Source organism: Toxoplasma gondii, chromosome VIIa (assembly GCF_000006565.2).
Source record: "Toxoplasma gondii ME49 chromosome VIIa, whole genome shotgun sequence".
Lineage (NCBI taxonomy): Eukaryota > Apicomplexa > Conoidasida > Eucoccidiorida > Sarcocystidae > Toxoplasma > Toxoplasma gondii.
In genome coordinates this window covers 780,572-798,377 of record NC_031474.1, presented here as the reverse complement: position 1 = coordinate 798,377, position 17,806 = coordinate 780,572, and the positions used below count along the sequence as shown (strand labels likewise).

The following is a 17,806-nucleotide window of genomic DNA, read 5'->3' as shown; positions in this document are numbered from 1 at the left end:
GTTTACGTTTGCTGCGGGTGAAGGAGTGAAGCTTCCAGAGAACAGCAGAGATAGTGTGCTGATGGGCAGCACACGTCTCATTTTTGCTAGACTCCGTGTTACATCCTATGAAATGGGATTCCTAGGTTTCTATATACTTCCTTTTGACGGGAGTACTCCCGTCGACTCGGACTCCTGGTTTAGATACACGGTAGAATGCAAGAGTTGGAGTATGTCTTGCTGCCTAGATGGCGCAGAAGCCCATCGTGAAAGAACTGCTTTCGAGGTGGAGCTGCGGGCACGAATGGGCGAAAGGGGACAGTATTCACCCCTGAGTAGACGAAGGTGCCCAGATAGTTGGTTCCCTGTTCGAATGCGTGATGAACCAAAAACTACAGCGACTACGCTCGCGGCTTCAACGGCCAAGCGTGTGGATCGCCTCTTAACAAATCGCCCACAAAACAAGTGAATTCAAAGCATCGAGCATTCCACAGGGGAAGGGCATCAGGCTTCACTTCCCGAACCTGGCATCCGTCGCTCGCTTTCCGCTCTTCACATTTCACAGCCTGGGTGCCCTTTCTTCCCTTCGAGTCCCGCACCCTCTTCAGCCCCACTGCGCTCATTGCATCTGGCTCATTGCTTGTCCCTCCCGTTCATTCCATCCTTTCTCCTCCACCTCTTCTCCATGTGTCCTTCCTACCTCTGCCTGCCTTTCTTGTCCTGCTTCCATCTCGATTCCTGGGCGCGTATATGTCGCCTTCAATGTCCCCCGCTGCCGCAGTGACAGCTTGCCTATGCCTCTTCCTCCTCAGTCACCCTCTCCTAGTCACTCCTGACATCCTCGTCTTCTTCCTCAGTGCATCAGGTCTCCCTGCTCGTCTCCGCTTCGCCTTCTCTTCACTTTCTCTCTTTGCCTTCTCGCTTGGCGTTCTTGCTTGGACTCCCGGCCTCGTCTTGTTTTGTATAGCTGTCATTCGAAGCCCTGCTTGGTGCTCGCAGCGAGACAAAGCTGGAGCACAGTGCTCTTTCTTTGCACGACCTTTTCGAGGGCGTCTGGACTCGCGAGTCCCTCGCGTCTTTCCTCGGGACTGAGGCTCTCGAGATTACGTTTCACTTCCGCCTCCTTCATCTTTTGAATCGCCTTTTTCAGCTTCTCATCCACGCAGTCGCCGACCATGAACTGGAGAGTTTGAGCTCGAGTCGTGTTGTCCTCGTTCCAGGCGGCCGAGTTCGCGGTGGCTTCGCTCCTCGCATGCGGCTCCGAGATCAGGGCCTTGATCATTTGAAACTCGTCGGGCTCGAGGCACTCCGCCGCCAAGTCGAGCACCTGAGTCTCCAGCTCGGTTTCAAACATCTGGCTTTCGCTCTCCAGCGACTCTTCACTGACCAGAAGATCTCCCACGGTGTCCTGCCTGTCATCTGCCACACATGAACGCGAGAAAAGGCTGAGACACATGCGTTCACTCTCCACGCGATTGAGGCGCTCGAAACGACTTCATGTGCTCTTGAGCATTGGTCGGGACTCAGAGAAAGTTGAACGAGCCCGGCGTTCGGAGCTTCCAGAACCTCTCGTGGCGCGGGGAAAGGAGACAGAGCGAGTTGGTGGAAGAAGCCCAGTGCGAGAAAACAAACCAGAGGGACACGATGACCCCACACACGGATGGACGGGATCGCATTCGGCGAATGAGAGAGATGTCGGAACTGGCAAGACGCAGTTCGGTCACCAGCTAAACGGACGCTTTACCAAAGAAAAAACTTTCACGAAGAACCGCGTTACGCAGTGTCTCCCTATTCATGCAGCAGACGAATCCACCCGTCCTTCAACGGCTTCTTGGAAATACGTCGGAATAGTCACCGAAGCAAGCATACAGCTTCATGCTCACGTACATCAGTGTCCTGCTACCTGTGGGGGTTATACATACATTTATATATATATATATATATACATTCGTAGGTACCTTTTCATGCTGATATGATTTTGCTTTTTCTATTGAGTCGTGATTGTTGGTTTGAAGTACCTCCCACGCAATGAGTCGAACGCGTTTGTGACCAGTATGTCAGCAGCAACTCTGTCACTCATGTAGCGAAAAATGTATGTGTATGTATGCTTATATGCGAGTGTGGTGTCATTCAAATGTGCACGCAGAACTCCACAGACGACCTGCATCTACCACCAGTGAGGTGGGTTTTTCGCGTAAGAGATGGGATGTCGATTCGCTTTGTTTTTCCGATTCATACTTGGGTCGTGGCTGCCGTGGGGTCCGCCGAGTTCAGTCTCAAGAGAGGTTGCAGCCTTGGTGGCCACACTTATATCTCTCCACTTGTCGAGGGAAATTCCAAGACGGTCGGCAACCTCCGCCTCTGTCGGTTCTCGGCCTAACTCCGCATATAGGCCGTGCGACGCCTTGCGGCCTCTCGCGGCCTCCTTCCACCATCGCCAGGGGAACTGTGTGACTTGTCTCTTCTGTTGCTCCCAGTCGACCATCGCAGTTCGCATCCACAGCCAGTAGGCGACGCTGGGAGGCGGCGGAAGCTCTGGGAAAGGCGCGACAGACACCGCGTTCTCTCCGTCTTTTCCAGAACCTGAATCCGTCTTGTCACACAGGGCCTCCCTGTTCGGACCTTCCTCGTTCTTTTTCACAGCCTTCTTCTTCATTTTTTTCACAAGACTCCAGTCCCCTCCCTCCTCTTCCTTTTCGTCATCTTCTTCATCCCTTCCTTCGTCCAGGTCTCCTTCCTCCGCTGCATCTCTCTCTTCTTCGCCTTCTTCTTCTCCTTCACCATCTTCTGCGTCTTCGTCTCCTGCTTCTCGGTTCACATAGGACGCTTCTTTGAGCAGCCGAACGCGTCTGCGCATGGCCGTCCGAGCGTGGCGTCGCAGGCCTTGGCGAATGCCTTGGAGGGCGACGAGGAGAAGTTCCATTTCTTCTTCGTTCCGCTTCTCCAGCAAGGCGCGAATGGCGTCGTAGTCGCCCTGTTCCTGATACAGTTTCCTCTGCTGAGCTGCGAAGATGTTCGCACTGCGGAAGCGTCTCACAGCCACCGTCGCGAGAGGGTGAAGCCTCCGCAAGCAGACATCCAAGAGCGCCCGTGAGTCTCGAAGTTTCTCCTCAAGGAGCTTCACATCCCCGCCTGTCGCCGCGTCAGCCCACTCCTGCACGGTGGGGGGCCGTCTGGGCAGCGTCTTCGATAAAAAAGGGACTTTTTCCTCATTCTCTGATCCTTCGAGAGTCGCGTGAATCGCCTCTACACGCAGAAGAGACAGGAGACGCGCGTATTCCCGCCTCGACACCAGTTTTCCTAAAGACCAGGCCGTCTGCGCGGTCTCCTCCCAGTTCTCCTCTTCTGTTTCGTCTCTCTCTGTGGAGGCCGGACGGCGTGTAGAGCCTTCAGCGTCACTTCGTCTGGTTGGCCGCTCCTCTCGTGTCGGCGAGGTCTCATCCTTCGCGTCCGTCTCCCTCGATCTAGACCGCGGCACAGACGGTTTATTTCTGTCGCAAGGGACCTCGCTGCGACTGTCCTGTCTCTTCCCACCTGCGAGCGCGCCGAGGGAGGCAGCAGCGCCACTCGAGAATCCCTTTCGCGAGGCCTCATCCACATCGCCTCGTCCACCTTGCTCTTTCTCGCTTCCCTCTTCCTCGGCAAGATGGCCCTCGTCTACCTTTCGGGGTCGGACCGACGACGAGGCCAGCGTCTCGGGTCGCCGCCACGGCATGTCTTCTCCGGCTCTGGCCTCTGCGAGCCGTTCGCTCGTTCTCTCTTCCTCCGAAGGTTTGTCGCGTTCATGTTTTGCTTCCAAGTCGACGCGCAGGTCCGCAGAGGTCGTCGGCTCTGTCTTTCTTCTCTTCCGTCTTCCGGAGCTGGTCGACTTCCCTGCAGGCATTTGGCTCGTCTCTTCCGAAGCCTGTGGGACGCTCGCTTCGCCCTGCACCTCCGTGCGACGGGGATACACTCCGCGTCCTGGCGTCTTCTCGGTGCGAGGGTCTGAGCTCCCCGACTGCGGGTCTTGCTTTTCTGGAGTGGATCCGGTGACCCTGGCTTCGTCGGGTGAAGTCGACGCGTGAGGCGCATACGCGCGAGTGACGAGGTTCTTGAGATATTCGGGACTCCTTCCGACTCCGCGAGCCCACGCGTCCCAGCTCATCAGGAGACGGCTGTCGCGAATCCTCTCGTACGTCTCCAACTCTGCAAGAGCTTCTTCCTGGCTTTTGCTGGACACCGAGAGATGCGCTCCAGAGGCCGGAAGCCTGTCGCCGTTCTCCGCTCGGCTGGTCGCGTCTCCAGGCTCTCTCGCGTGCTGCTGGGTGCCCCGCCGAGTGGCCGCCAGCACCCATGCGTCGCGTTCCTGCGCTTCTCTTCCTCCCTTCGCTTCGCATTCGAGAGAATGGAGAGGCAACAGAAGAAGGCGTCTTCCCGGGAGAAGAGCTGAGAGTGAGGAGGCCCTCGGCTGTCTGACAGAGACACGCGAATGCGGCTGCGACGGCAGGTCCCCTGGTCTCCACCTCGCCAGCGTGTGGAGGGCGGTCGCTCTTAGGGGGGTTCGACTCCAGTCTCTGAGCGCAGAGGCCGCATCGGTCGGCACCTGTGAAACGTCCCACTCCTGCTCTCCTGTGGTGAGACTGGAAACCTCGCCACGATCAAGAAGCTCTCTGTTTCCTGGGAGGAACGAGGGCGCGAAAGCGTGAAGTTCATGTCCATGTCCCGTGCAGCTCCACCAATTGTCTCTCTCTCTGCACCCAGCTGGGCGACACAAGCTTCTCCCTACCCGGTGTTTTTCTTTGGGAACGCGACGGCGCATCTGTGCATATGCAAAAGGTCCATCAGGTTCTTCACTCACTGCCCGAGAACCGCATGCAGTGACGAAGGTGAAAGGCGCCCGATTTGTCCGACGCTTGCCCCGCTTCCCTCTGACAGACAACGAGGAAAAAAGGGGACTCAATTCGCTGGGAGAGAAGGCGATATACCATGCGTCGGACTGCCCCTCCAGGCTGTGGAGTTTGGGGAGAGCACGGGGAGGAACGGAGGAGTTGTTCCCCTCATCTTCGCCGGTGCAAGTCTCTGAAACTGCACACCCCGGAGAGCGAAGGGAAGGAGGCTGGGACGGAGAAAGGCGAAGCGGGGAAGCGCAGGATGAGCGAATCTGAAGGAAACTCAGCAGTGCTAAGGCTCTGCAGGTGGGGAGAGTAGACGAGAGAGGAGGACGACCCAGACGCGAGAAGGAAGGAAACCTGGACGGAGACTGTGTCTCCGTCACAGGAGGCAGTGAGGAAGCGCGAAGGGAAGAAGAGAGAGAAGAAGAGCCAGAGGAAAGTCCATGCTGAGGGAGAGGAACCGCGTGAGTCGCTTCTGATGCAAGAAAGAAGTACAGCACGAAAAACGCGAGAGTAGGAACGAAACTCTTGACAAGCGACCGGGGCACACAGCGACACCCGGGAGACCCGAGCGAAACGTCAACTCTCCCTTCAATCCAACCGGAGAGAGAAGAAAGGGACATCTCGCTCTTCTGTCTTCTCCCGATAATCGATAAAGGGAGAAAAGCTGTTGAGGCTGAAAGATGCGATTCCTGGGTCGCATGCAATTTGTACGGTGGCCCGGAAACGAAGACGAGCGGAGAGTCGGAAAGCGTCGATACAGCAGGGTAGTGTCAGAGACAGAGCGAATCAATAAAAAGAAAAAGGGAGAAATCCACGTGAAAGTTTTCTGTCTCCTTCGTGGACGCGGTCACTCGCTGACCACCTGAACGGAGAATCGCGTCTGTAGAATTCGCAGCACGAAAGAAACCGAAGTTCCGCAATTGTCCTTACCCCTCTTCGAGGTAAAACAGTGTAGATCGACGAAAGGAGAAGAAAAATTGTTCTCGTTCTGTCTCTGTTCTCGCTCTGGCGAGAAGGCCGCCCCCCCCCCCCTCTCCCACCAAGAGCGCAAAGGTGTGGAAGAAGGAGCGGCGTGTGGGCCAAGATCGTCGTTTTCCGCGCCGGTCCACAAACGAAGAGGTAAGAAGAAGTGAAGCTGAAGGAGAGGAAGAAAGAGAAGGGAAGAAAGAGAAAACGCGAGAAGGAGCAAAGCGCAGCCTCTCGATCCCTCAAGTCGATTTTCCTTTGTTTGCCTCCGGCTCAGTCTCGAGCTTTTTCTCAATGTCTTTACTGCATGCAACACGAGACAAGACACGAGACTCAGGAAGGATATGGTGGTCAGGTACTCCATTATTTTCTTGGAAACGGAAATCGTCCTAAAAGATGCAAATGCCCGGTACTACAGACGCGTATAAAATACGCTAGCTACCTTGTTTTCATGTTCCTGACGGCGACGTCTCTGCCAGCGTCTGCGATTTCGACGCATACACGGTGTCTGATGTATTAAATGTGTCCTGTCAACTCGTTGCTCTTGCTCTGTCCACACGAGCATAGCACCTCAACATTCTGGACAGACGAGCGGATTTATGACTAACGCGGGTGCTCGGTTATTCAAGCTTCTCGTCCGTGCGTGCAATTCAACACTGGGGAATCTCTGAGGCAAATACCACTGTAAAAAGCATCTGCTCAGAGATATACAGATGCGTAGATACAAGTGTAGTTGTGTAGTCTCTGCGGACAGCGCCAGCGTGTTTTCTCGTGGGCGAAAGCGAGAGAAACGCCGCCAATCTTGAAATGTGTAAAGTAGGAGTTTCCCCAGACGTGTGGTCTCTCTCTCTCTCTCTATATATATATATATATAATTACATATATATACTTTCAAAACTACATGCATACAAATGCATGCTGGATGTGCATCTGTATCTATGCCAAGCGGCAATAACTCGCCTTAAGCGTCACTGGCAGGGACAAGTTCATTGCTGCTTTTACACTCGCAGTGTGTCTGCCATTCCACAGGTGAGGTCGTCGACGTGGCAAGCTTTTCAGAGTCTAAGATTCGTTTCTTCATCTCGAATCGTGGTGCATTCTTTCGTGGAGCTTAGACGCCGAGAAGGCGGCATGAAAAAGAGTTTCACTGTCCCGCATGGATGTGGAACGCTGGCTTTTATCACTTGCAGCCCGTGTGGCACAGCAAAAGAAAGAAACGGCTAATACAGAAATACAGACGAGCAACGAGATTCCCAATGGAGACACGACAATAGAGAGAAGTAGTTTGCGAACGGAGCAAGACGCCGGAACAGAAAAGCGTTTTAGCGAAAACTCGAGAGAGTGAAAATCCAAAAGCAACGAGAGGATAGGGGGGAAGCGGACTTCACGATAGAGGCACAGAGGCCGAGAATGTGACGGACAGTGAAACGCAGAACAAGGGATATAGCGGGAAGAAGAGAGTGTTCGAGGTTGAAATTCGGCCTCCTTACCACGCGGTGTACCTACGGACATATTTTTATGCTCTGTTAGTTATGGGCAGCTACTTGTGAAGGGTTCCGAGCTACGTAGGATCCTTGTGTGACCTCTGCTGTGGGCTGCCTGCTCTTCCAAAAAACGCTTTGGCCACTTGGTGAGCATGGTAAACCTCCAGCGGTACTGAGCTAGAGAGAGCGAGTCAAGAGCGTTGCTCCTTTCGTTTGTTTCTTCCTCATTCGCACTGCCAGTCTCGGCCTCTCTTGTCGCCCTCTGCTCTCCCTCGCCTAGCCACGCCTGAGAAAAGAGACAGCGCCTGAGACAGCAGGAAGAGAGAACAGAAGAAGTGAGGAGAAGAAGAGAGAAAACAGCAGAAAGAAGAAGAGACAGAAATGGTGAGGAGAAAAAGAGGGACAGGGGAGACAGAGAGGAAAAGAGAGACAGAAGAGACATAAAAACGAGACTATCGAGGAACGACCCGAAAGAGGAAGAAAAGAGCGAGTGAGATTCCTGTGCCTCACACACAAAGAGAGGAAGGAGAGAGAGGCAACTGGGGCCAGCCGCGTTTCAGTCTTCGGGGATGTCCGCTCATAATTCAAACGCAGTGTTCAACGTCTGCTTCGATTTGCTGTAAGTTCTGCTCCACAAAATCACCTGAAATGCTTCTACTGGTGTAAGTTACAAAGATGACTCCCCATCTGCACTTTCAAGAGCGTGAAGATCCAATAATATGGTTACAAACTCGATCATTTTCGTGACGGGTGCGTACCCCCCCCCTCCCCTGTTAACGGCGCGGCTGTGTGACAGCGGTGACGTATTGTCTTGTTCTCTCCAGGTGCTTTCCCTGTGTAGTGCCCTTCACTTTGTCCCTCCAGGATCCTTCGTTTTCCCTCTGTGTTTTTTTTCTTTCGCAGGAATATCGTGTTTCCTCCGTCTTCAGAGACTTCGGGAGACTGGCGCCATGGGCCTGTCTCCGAGCCACCCGCGTCTGACGGAGCGAACACCGGAGACACCGGCGACTGAGAGGTGAGAGCATGCAGAAGAGACAAGCGGGTTCTCATGTTCCGCCTCGCTTGTTTCTCCCGTCGACGGTTGTTACGTGTGTGTCTTCTTGCAGAGTCAAACAACGTCGTGAGTCCCCGTTCTTTCTTCTCGTCTGCATCCTTTCCCCGGCTCTTTTCGTCCTGTCTCCCGTTCTGGATTGGCCCCGGTCGGTCCGGTCGTCTTGGCTCGTTGAATAAGTCTCGCTGAGTGTGTGTTCGCACCGCCACGCTCCTTTTTCTTTCTGTCTTCGTGCTTGCGTTTCCTCTTCATCTGTCACCGTCTCTCTGTGCGCGTCTGTCTTTGTCTCTCGCGTTGTCTGCCTTTCTGCCCTTGATCGCCTCTCGTGCCTCGACTCTTTCTTCACCTTTCGGCCCTCTTTCTGCCCCGAGTTCACGCCGTCTCCTTCGTCGGTCTCCTTTTGTCTCCTGCTGTCTCCTTTTCTCGCGCTGCCCTTCTCTCACCGTTCGTCTTGGGTCGCTTCTCGGCCGATGTGCTTGCGGGGAAAAAACGCCGTTTCCGTCCGTTCCTCTGTGCCGCTGCACACAAGCAGCCCAAAAATTGAGGAAAAATTGAGGTCCATTCTCTCAGCGCACACCATTCGTTTTCTGCGGCGTTTTGCGGTGACACTTCAGTGCGCTCGCAAACACAGCGAGAAGACCCTGCGACGAAGCTTCAGACATTTCTAGTTGTGAGAGCAGGACGGAGGCACAGCGGAGAACTGGACGAGGACGAAACAAACGAGGAGAAAAACCGCTTCGGAGGAAGCGAGAAAAGTCCTCGCGACCTTCGCTTCTGCAAAAGGCAACCTCTCTCTGTTTCATTCTCACCTCGAGATTGTGCATTCGAATAAACCGCATTGACGAGGAAGGCTATATCCTACACAGAGCAGGCAGCTGAGTCTTTTCTTTTTGGCCAAGTCAACCTAGGATCTCCTCCTCTGTTCCCTCACCTTGAGATCTGTCTCTTAGACGCGCGCGCTTCTTCTTCTCACTTGCGCACCGCTCTCCTCTCCAAGATGGCGCTGCCTTCACCCGGTATTCTCGTCCATGTCTCTCTCTTCCTAGCGGCCGTCTCCTCTGCCTTTGGGCTCCAGCTCGTCCCCTCTTCCTCGCCCGCTCCTTCGGCTTCCTCTACCTCCTTCTCAGGCTCCTCGGCGCCCGCGTTTGTCGCTCCAGCTGTCTCTTCCGGCTCTGGCGTCCACTCCACGCGCCCCCGTTTCTTCGCGTCTCCTTCTGCATCCTCAGCGTCTTCTGTTTCCTCGACGAACGCAGGACAGAGACCTCTGTCGGCGGGGTCTTCTCTTCAGACTCGGGAGCGAAGATGTGGATCGAGGCTCACGTCGTCGCTCCTCTGCGCGGCTGAGGGGACAGTCAGGAGACAGGAGACAGCTGTGGGCTCAAGCCTCCGCGGAGCTGTCCAGGAAATCTCGATGCCTGCGCTCTCCAGCACGATGAAGGAGGGCAAAGTCGTCACGTGGTCGAAACAAGTCGGAGACCGTGTCGAGGTCAGACTCTTGCGAAGCGAAAAAAAGAAAAGCCGTCCATGCGTACCCTCTCAGATGATAACCGCCACAGCATTCACAAAAGGCATGCAAAGGCTAGTCTCCTTAATGCGTCACAGAACGAAGAGCTGTGCACACACAGACTACACGAGAAAACGCGTCGACAGAAATCGACCTCAGGAAACGCATGTTAGCGCGCTCGTTTATGTGTTGAAAGCCACAGGTATGGGTATTGACGGATGCACAGGCATGTACAAAAGGGCACCCAACATCAATGTCCATACATAAACGTGTATGTACATAGATACATACACATATATGTATTGATATCTTACTTTTACGTGTATGTCGTTCGTGGCAAGTAGACGTATGGGCAGACACAAGTGCAGAGGGTCAGTGAGACGGGGGGGACTCGGAGAAAGTCCTCGATTCCAGGTGAGGTACAAGCGTTTCGCTGAGGCATAGAGTCTTCTGGTGCACCTGCTCTACGGGCAAACATCTGAGGTATAAGGAAACTCCCCAAGTAACCTCCACATATTCGACCTGGTTGCGTCTGCTTCGGCTGTCCTGAAGCCGTCGCTGTATCATCTTTCTCCCTCCAGACAGTCACTGCATGTTCCAAGGTGCTCATTTGAATGCTTAGGTTGTCGTCTCTGTGCACTCTCAGAAGTTTCAGTAGACAGAAAAGTCAGGCATCGCCTCTCCAGTGGCCTTGCGTAGTTCCGCCACGGGGTTAGGGCAGAAGCGCCTTCTGTTTTCGGAACACGGTGTTCTTTCACTTCTCTTGTTTTCGTTCTCTCCCAAACTCCAGTGCTTCTCTCCCGTTTCGTTCTTTGTGTGTTGGTCGTGTCTTCGCGCCGTAGTCTCGACGTTTCTCATGTGCGCCTCCATTTTGGCCGGGTCCCGAGTGTTTGGCTCTGCGTCTCGACACTCTCTTGCGAGTTCCTTTCTCCTGTTCACTCTGAACGCTCTTCGCGAGACGACTGTCTGCATCGCAACTCCGACCTTCTCTCTCGGTATGTCCTTCACAGCCGGGGGACGTGCTCATGGTGGTCGAGAGCGATAAAGCCGACATGGATGTCGAGGCCTTTGACTCAGGTGGGCGGGCAGAACGAGGGGGTTGGAGTGGAGAAAGGAAAAAGAAGATTGGAAAGTGTGTCTGTTGGGAAGACGCAGGCGTCGTAGCCCGCAGCAAAGGACCAGTTTACAGAGACAGAAACGGATTCCTTGAACAGGCAGAGACACCTTGTTTTCGTTTCTCGCGCCCACTTCGTTTGCGTCGGCCTTTTTCTGTCTGTGCAAGTGAGGAGATGTTTTTAAACTCCCCGTCTTCTCGCATCTTCTCCTCCTGTCTCGACTGCAGCCAGTTGCTCAACCCGAGTGAAAACCTGATTTTTGACTTGACTCTTCAGTCCACGTAAAGGAGCCCGTTGTCTCGCGATTGTTCCGTTATATTCAGGAGCGTCCCGGTTTGTTCGAGTTTCTTGTGTGTTCACATTGGGTACGTGTGTCCACGGTTTCCTTCTTGTAGCTTTGAGTGTTGCCCGAACTCCCCACCGATCTGGGGCTTCTACTACACGCTGCTTCCTGCGATTCACTTTCTACCCTGAGCCTTAGAGTTTACGGGTTTTCAGTGTCGTCCCTGATTCCTTCGCGCCGGTGCGCCGCCTTTCTTCTGGACCTTCGTGGTGACATGCGTTCGTATAGGTCTTCCTTCGCCCATGGGCTGTGTCTTCGCAGTTGCTTCTCACTCTCACTGCAGGCTTCATGGCAATGCACCTAGTTCGGGAGGGTGACGCGGCGCCGGTTGGCACAACTGTCGCCCTTCTGGCCGAGAAGGAAGAGGACATTTCTTTGATTCAAGCGAAGGGTCTTTCACTCATCTCCGCTTCTTCGTCTCCTGCTGCCGATTCAACTCCAGCTGTCACTGACTTGCTGATGCCTTCGTTGTCTCCGAGTTTGAAAACGGCACGGATGACGGTTTGGCGGAAGAAGGAAGGCGAGAAAGTCAACAAGGGCGACGTTCTTTTCGTCGTCGAGAGCGACAAAGCCGACATGGACGTCGAGGCTCCTCACGATGGTACGGCTCTTTCAGAGAAAATGTGTTGTCTTCTTTTCTCTACGCGTCAAGACTGAGTCTGACTCGGCTTCATTCCTTTCGTCCTCTTGGCAGTTGCCTCCACCTTCTACGGGGTGCTCTAGGGATCGGAGTCAGTTCTTTTGTCTCTCATCTCTTCATTCTGTGTTTGCAAGGGTCTGCCCCAGCACTCACTCTCTACTCAGAGGATGGTTGCATATAGATTTCTTCCCATTTCTCGAACGCGTCTCGTTCTCGCTTCCAGTCGAGAATTCTAGCCCCTGGGGATTTGGAAGCTGTACTCATCAGCAATGTTAGTTTAGTCATCGCTTCGAACCGCAAACGATGTCTGCTGCTTCTGGAACAGCGTACCTATAGCCACCAAGATGATCATAGTAGTGTTTGTGGAGTTTTATGACTAGCCATATGAGGACCGATCCCACCACAGGTCTTCGTACTTGTAGATCTAGCAGTCACGTTGCCAGAGCTGAGACGTTTGCATGTCCTTAGGTTTCCTCTCCGTTTCTCTGTCTGTTTTCCCCCCGTAGGTGTCTTGGCCCATATCGCAGTTCGTGAGGGCGTGACAGTCGATGTGGGGTCGACGGTCGGCTACCTCGCCCCCAGTGCCGAGGTGGCTTCAGCCTTCAAGAACGCGCTGTCGGACTCGGCTGCACCCGCGGCTGCGAATCCCTCGACGATGCCAGAAGGCGCCCAAGAAATCTTCATGCCTGCTCTCTCTTCCACGATGACAAGCGGCAAAGTATCCAAGTGGAACAAGGCTGTCGGAGATGCTGTGCATGTAGGCGGACCGAGCAAAATAGACCCGACGGGGCGTTGTGTCAGCTCTCAGGGGAAGGGAGCCCTCTAGTGGAAACAAGCCAAAGCGGTGTTGTGTTGCTGCAGATGACAGTAGATCCCTTAAATTCTTGAACGCGAATGAGATGCGTTTAGCGCAGTGAGTTTGGTGCCGCACTCTTCGTTGTGTAGTGTCCATTGAAATAACAAGAAGACGCTTCCTGGATTTTTTGTGTTCAGAGCCTTTGAGATACAGATGTTTCGTCGGAACAGTTTTTCTGCAGCTCTCAAGATACGGATCTTGATATGTCGACAATGCCGTCTGTGGATCTGCCTGCAAACAAGCTACTAAGTCCATGGTTACGCAAATGTGTCGGCAGATGTCTATATGCATGCATGCATATATATATATATATAAATATATATATATATATATGCATTTGTGGAGATGTGCACATTCGTGTCCGTGTACCGCGGCGCTGTGAGACAGACGGGCTGGAAGGTTCAAGCCAAATTTAGAGATGGGTGAGTGTAGCGCGGGGACGGAAGGTTTCTTTTTCCGGTTTCTGGCGTCTGCCACAGGTCGGCGATACGCTGATGGTTGTTGAAAGTGACAAGGCGGACATGGATGTCGAAAGTTTCGATGAAGGCTACCTTGCCGCGATCACAGTCGCGGAGGGGGAGTCTGCCCCGGTCGGTCAGACCGTGGCCATCATTGTCCCTTCGAAAGATGACATTGCCAAAGTCCAGGACGCCCTCACAGCGGCTTCCACTGCCTCCTCGTCTTCTCCCGCTCACGCGCCTCTTTCCTCGGCTTCTTCTCCGTCTACCCCTTCTTCGCGCCTCTCTTCTTCGGACTCGGTGTCTGTCTCTTCTTCCCAGAGTGGGAGACCGACGACGGGTGGGGACAGCAGGACAGCAGCCTTCATGAAGCACGGCCAGGCGCTTGCAAGGTGGACGTCTCCGTCTGTGGACCAAGATGTGAAAGATCAGCTGCCGGAGGGCTTGACGGGCAACGATCTGCAACAGGAGTGGCTGCAGAGAATCGAGGCGACGATGCCGACGACGTTCGCAGCGTTGCAGGCCAACCCGCAGATGCAGAAGGCGCTCCTGGAGAGACTGAATCTGCGTGTACCTCCCCCGCACACGCTCCGCGTCTCCCCGGCGCCTCCGCCCTATTTGAAGCGAGCTGTCAGGTAGGAGAGCGAGAAAAAAGGCTGAAATATATCCATACACCCAACCCAGGCCAGGTGGCGGTGAACAGACTCTCAGAGAGAGTGGTCGCGGGTACTAACCATGGGTCCTTCGTTTCCAGTTCTCGCTATTCGACTGCGGGAGGCGTCGAAGGCGCCGCGCCTCGTGGTGTGCATGCTCGCTACCTGGTCCTTTGTCGATTAATTGCGCAGCACCTACGGAGCCGCGACAGCTGGAGTACCTGATACCCGAGTGAGTCTTTCGCCTGAACATGAAACCGATGCTCGTTTCGGGTAATTCGTTGTCTTCGCTTCCGTGAACGTGTTTGGTGCCTCGGGTGAGAGACGCAGAGAAGATCGACGAGCGATTGCTTCGCCCTCACCTATGTTGTTTCGTATTTATGAGCTCTTTGAAGCAGAATGCATGCAAGAGGATTCATCAGGTAGGGCGGGAGACTCTGAGAGACTCAGCTTGGCAGTAGGGAACACCACAGGGCGGGGGCTGACACGAGTGTGTCTGTGGATGCTGCTTGAACTGGAACGGGGATACACGGGGCCAGCTGTTGGGCGCACCTACCACCACAGACGAAGTAGAGATTCCACATCAAAGAATCTTGTAGTGATTTTTGAGGTATTTGTGTCTTTACCTTGCTTACCTCGCGTCGCTAAGGTAACATACACGTATCTCGTCCACACACACACGCATCTGCACATATCCTGACACTCACAAATACATATATGTGTATACATATGCTGACTTCACGGTCTGTCTACCATGTTCAATGCCGTGTGTGTTCCAGGCGTACGGCAATTTGCTGAGTTTCTCGCTTACTTTCTCACTATTTTTGGGCGTGTTTGTTCAGGCCAGTGGCATCGACAGAACGTCTCGGGGCCCAGCTCGAGACCCTTCAGGACAGCCTCTCGCTACCTTTAACGCCATCGAGTTGGCGAAGAAAAACAAACTCAACTTGGAGGAAGTCAAGTGCGCGTTGCCTTCGTTCACTTTTGTTGTTTTTCTCGCCTACGCCACCTTTGCTCACCCCTGTGTCCGTCGGTGTATACCCCTTCTAGGTCTTCTAAAACCCTGAGTGTGCCTTTGTACCTCGGTGTGTATGAAAAGGCAGATGAGCGCGTCGAGTGCAGTCGTCTTTTTTCCTTTTCGCTGTGTTGTCTTTTCTGTGTGCTTGTTCTTTCTCACAAGTAAACTTCGGAGTGTGTTGTGTGTCCTCCCTGTCCCGTTTCACTGTTGCACTTCCCGGCTTTCCTCTGTTTCCTTTTCACGTCTCTTTACAGGGGAACCGGGACAAACAGGCGCATCACTGCAGCAGATGTGCGACAGCATTTGCACCTGCCCTCCGACGAAGCCACCGTCGTCACGAGCAAAAGAGAAAACGAGGGAAAAATCGAAAGCTTGGGCGTCCCTCCTCCTGGGTCGGTTCCACTCGATGCAATGCAAAAGGCGGTTGCGCGGAACATGGAAGCAACCATGGATGTTCCTGTATTCAGGTAAGACTAAAGAAGAGACGATGCGGATATGCGATAAGGAAGAACTTAAACCAAGGGGAGACGAGGTAATCCAGATAGCGGCGAGGAGTAAACAGGCATCGATGGAAGGAAAATGGGACAAGAGGAAGGACGCACAAATTCCACGCAGAGAGAGACGAAAGAGGGATGGAGACGGCACAGCCTTCCATTCAAGGTCCCATTTTCGCAAGCGAGCAGTTTCACTGGAAAGCGAGTGCAAAGGGAGAGATGCTCGGTCTGGCAGCAACTAGGATTGGGATTATGGATATTTAATTTTATACCAGGTACCATTGGTGGGTGATTCTTGTATGAAACTCTCGACAGTGTATTTGTGTGCACTTGGAAAGCACGTGTGTCAGCATAAAGTCCACGACATGTGCAAGGACTTCTCGCTCATGGATTCTTGTATAGAGAAAAACTTCGCTGTTGTGCTGAGCAGAGTTTCGCGAGGTATTTACGTCGACAAGCTCGAGGCGATGGTTCAGGAGCTGAAGCAAATTGTGGCGGAGCAAAACGCAGCAGCGATTGCAGCGGAAGGCCCAGATGCGCCTCAGCAGTCAACAGTGACGATGAGCGTCCTCCTGGCTAAGGCAGTTGCTCTCACACTGGAGAAGCATCCGATCATGAACGCCGCATATAATCCTAAGGATGGAGGCCAAATTCAGTATGTGCCGTGAGCTGTGTCGTTTAGTTTCTCGCTGTACGCGCCAAAAACCGTCTTCACACAAGTGTTTATACAGGTTTAGCTGTACGTCTAGACAGCTGGGTTGTCTTCAGGCTAAGCTGCAGCCGAAATGTCACAACCTTCTCCGCGCGTGTGTGTATGTGTTTCGACTTTTTTCTCGTCCTGTCAGGCACCCCGGAGCCGTGAACGTGGCGATGGCTGTTTCGGTCGACGGCGGACTCTTAACTCCGGTTCTGCGAAATGTCAACACGAAATCTGTTTTCGAGTTGTCGGCAGACTGGGCCGTACTTGTCGATAAGGCCAGGAAGCGTCGCCTGACAGCGGAAGAAAACAGTGCAGGCACCTTTTACATCAGCAATCTGGGCATGTTTGGGGTGAGCCAGTTTGACGCGGTCCTTCCTAAAGGTGTAGGGACAATCATGGCTGTGGGCGGGACAGAGTCGGTTCCCTTCTTCCCCAAGACTGGAACGTTGGATGCACCAGCTGGAAACCCCAGTGTTCGTCGGCGCATGACAGTCACCATCACTGCCGATCATCGCCATATCTACGGTTCGCATGCAGCTGCGTTTCTAAAGGTGAGACAGGGCATCAAACGACGGCAAACAGAAGATGCAGAGACACCAAAATAGGCGAAGGGAAGGCCCATCCAAGCCAATGCGACGGCAAAGTAAAAACACACTGAAACTCCACCTAAATTTCGGGGAGGAATCTTCTGTTTCACGTGCCGGCAGTTCAGAGGGACAACACGCTGCGCTGATTCAAGCATGCATCATGCACCATGCAATTTTACACTGCCACTGCTGAAGTACGTGTCTCGGCGAGAAGTCGAGAAAATGGCGTTGCCAGCGTATGTCTGAAAATCCCATCGCGATCGTTCCAGATTATCGGTGGGTGAGCGCCCTCCAAACAGGTGTCAGTGAACAACAGTACTTGCCGGAGTGCAGGACTTAAAGAAAAAGAGATGGGAGAAACTATGGCATCCTCGACCATGATGCGAGGACCACGAGGTACAGAGAAGTGGTTGTGAACATTTTCGAGTTCTTTTTCATCATTGCTGGATAATATGCTTGTACTTTATTCTGTATTCAGGACTTTGCCTCGCTTCTAGAAACTCGCCCATCTGCTTTGCTCATCTAGGAGCTCAAATGGTGGCCACTCTTAGAGAGTGGCTGAAGGCTGCATGCCTATGCAAGACTCTTGTAGCGTTTGGAAATGGCATCACTTCGAAGTTTATCCGAATCGACCATCCAAAGGGACCCGGGGCTGCTTCCCCGCTGTCTACGGGTGGACGTTTCTGCTCATCAAAACTGCCATCTCGAGGCCATACACTGACTGCAAGACGCTAAGGCACTCCCAGTCTCGCCTCGTAGTGCATGTCTGTGCGGCGTTTTTCTCTGTATCCACCTGCAGAGACGTGCATAGAGATGTATGCATGTCTACAATTACGTAGCAGGCCTGTCGTGGCACGTTTTGTTGCCTGTGTTTTAGAGAGATACACAAAATTTCAGAGATTGTAAACGTCGAAGTGTTCGGTCGACTATATTATTTTTTGTGGTCCGGAAGGTATCACTGCATCTCGATTCCGTTTCATGGTACGGATTGTTGGATGTCGTTTTTTGTTGCAAATCGTCGTCAGAAATACATGCGTCTCTGCTTTAAATTGTTGATGGCAGTTCTTTGCAGGAGGGTTTCGTG

General features: G+C 53.4%; 3 protein-coding genes across 3 annotated transcripts; 2 read left to right on the top strand and 1 right to left on the bottom strand.

Annotated features, from left to right (window-relative positions):
• Positions 1-309: 309 nt before the first annotated feature.
• TGME49_206600 (sigma-70, region 3 protein) lies at positions 310-5,792 on the bottom strand. Its single transcript, XM_002367800.2, has 2 exons — positions 2,218-5,792; positions 310-1,398 (listed from the first exon to the last, which is right to left on the bottom strand). Exons 1-2 carry the CDS (start codon positions 5,471-5,473, stop codon positions 950-952), a joined length of 3,705 nt encoding a protein of 1,234 aa, XP_002367841.2. The 5' UTR covers positions 5,474-5,792; the 3' UTR covers positions 310-949.
• A 1,663-nt stretch (positions 5,793-7,455) lies between these two features.
• On the top strand, positions 7,456-9,233 carry TGME49_206605 (hypothetical protein; the record flags this gene model as incomplete). The annotated part of the gene is made up of 3 exons (XM_018779367.1): positions 7,456-7,458; positions 8,233-8,318; positions 8,969-9,233. 3 exons carry the CDS (start codon positions 7,456-7,458, stop codon positions 9,231-9,233), a joined length of 354 nt encoding a protein of 117 aa, XP_018637241.1.
• A 118-nt stretch (positions 9,234-9,351) lies between these two features.
• Positions 9,352-17,491, top strand: PDHE2 (pyruvate dehydrogenase complex subunit PDH-E2; the record flags this gene model as incomplete). Its single annotated transcript, XM_018779368.1, has 11 exons — positions 9,352-9,840; positions 10,869-10,935; positions 11,600-11,917; positions 12,463-12,713; positions 13,292-13,905; positions 14,116-14,155; positions 14,766-14,884; positions 15,196-15,408; positions 15,866-16,090; positions 16,281-16,686; positions 17,201-17,491. The coding sequence occupies 11 exons, from the start codon at positions 9,352-9,354 to the stop codon at positions 17,246-17,248; spliced, it is 2,790 nt and encodes a 929-aa protein (XP_018637240.1). The 3' UTR covers positions 17,249-17,491.
• Between the last annotated feature and the right edge of the window lie 315 nt (positions 17,492-17,806).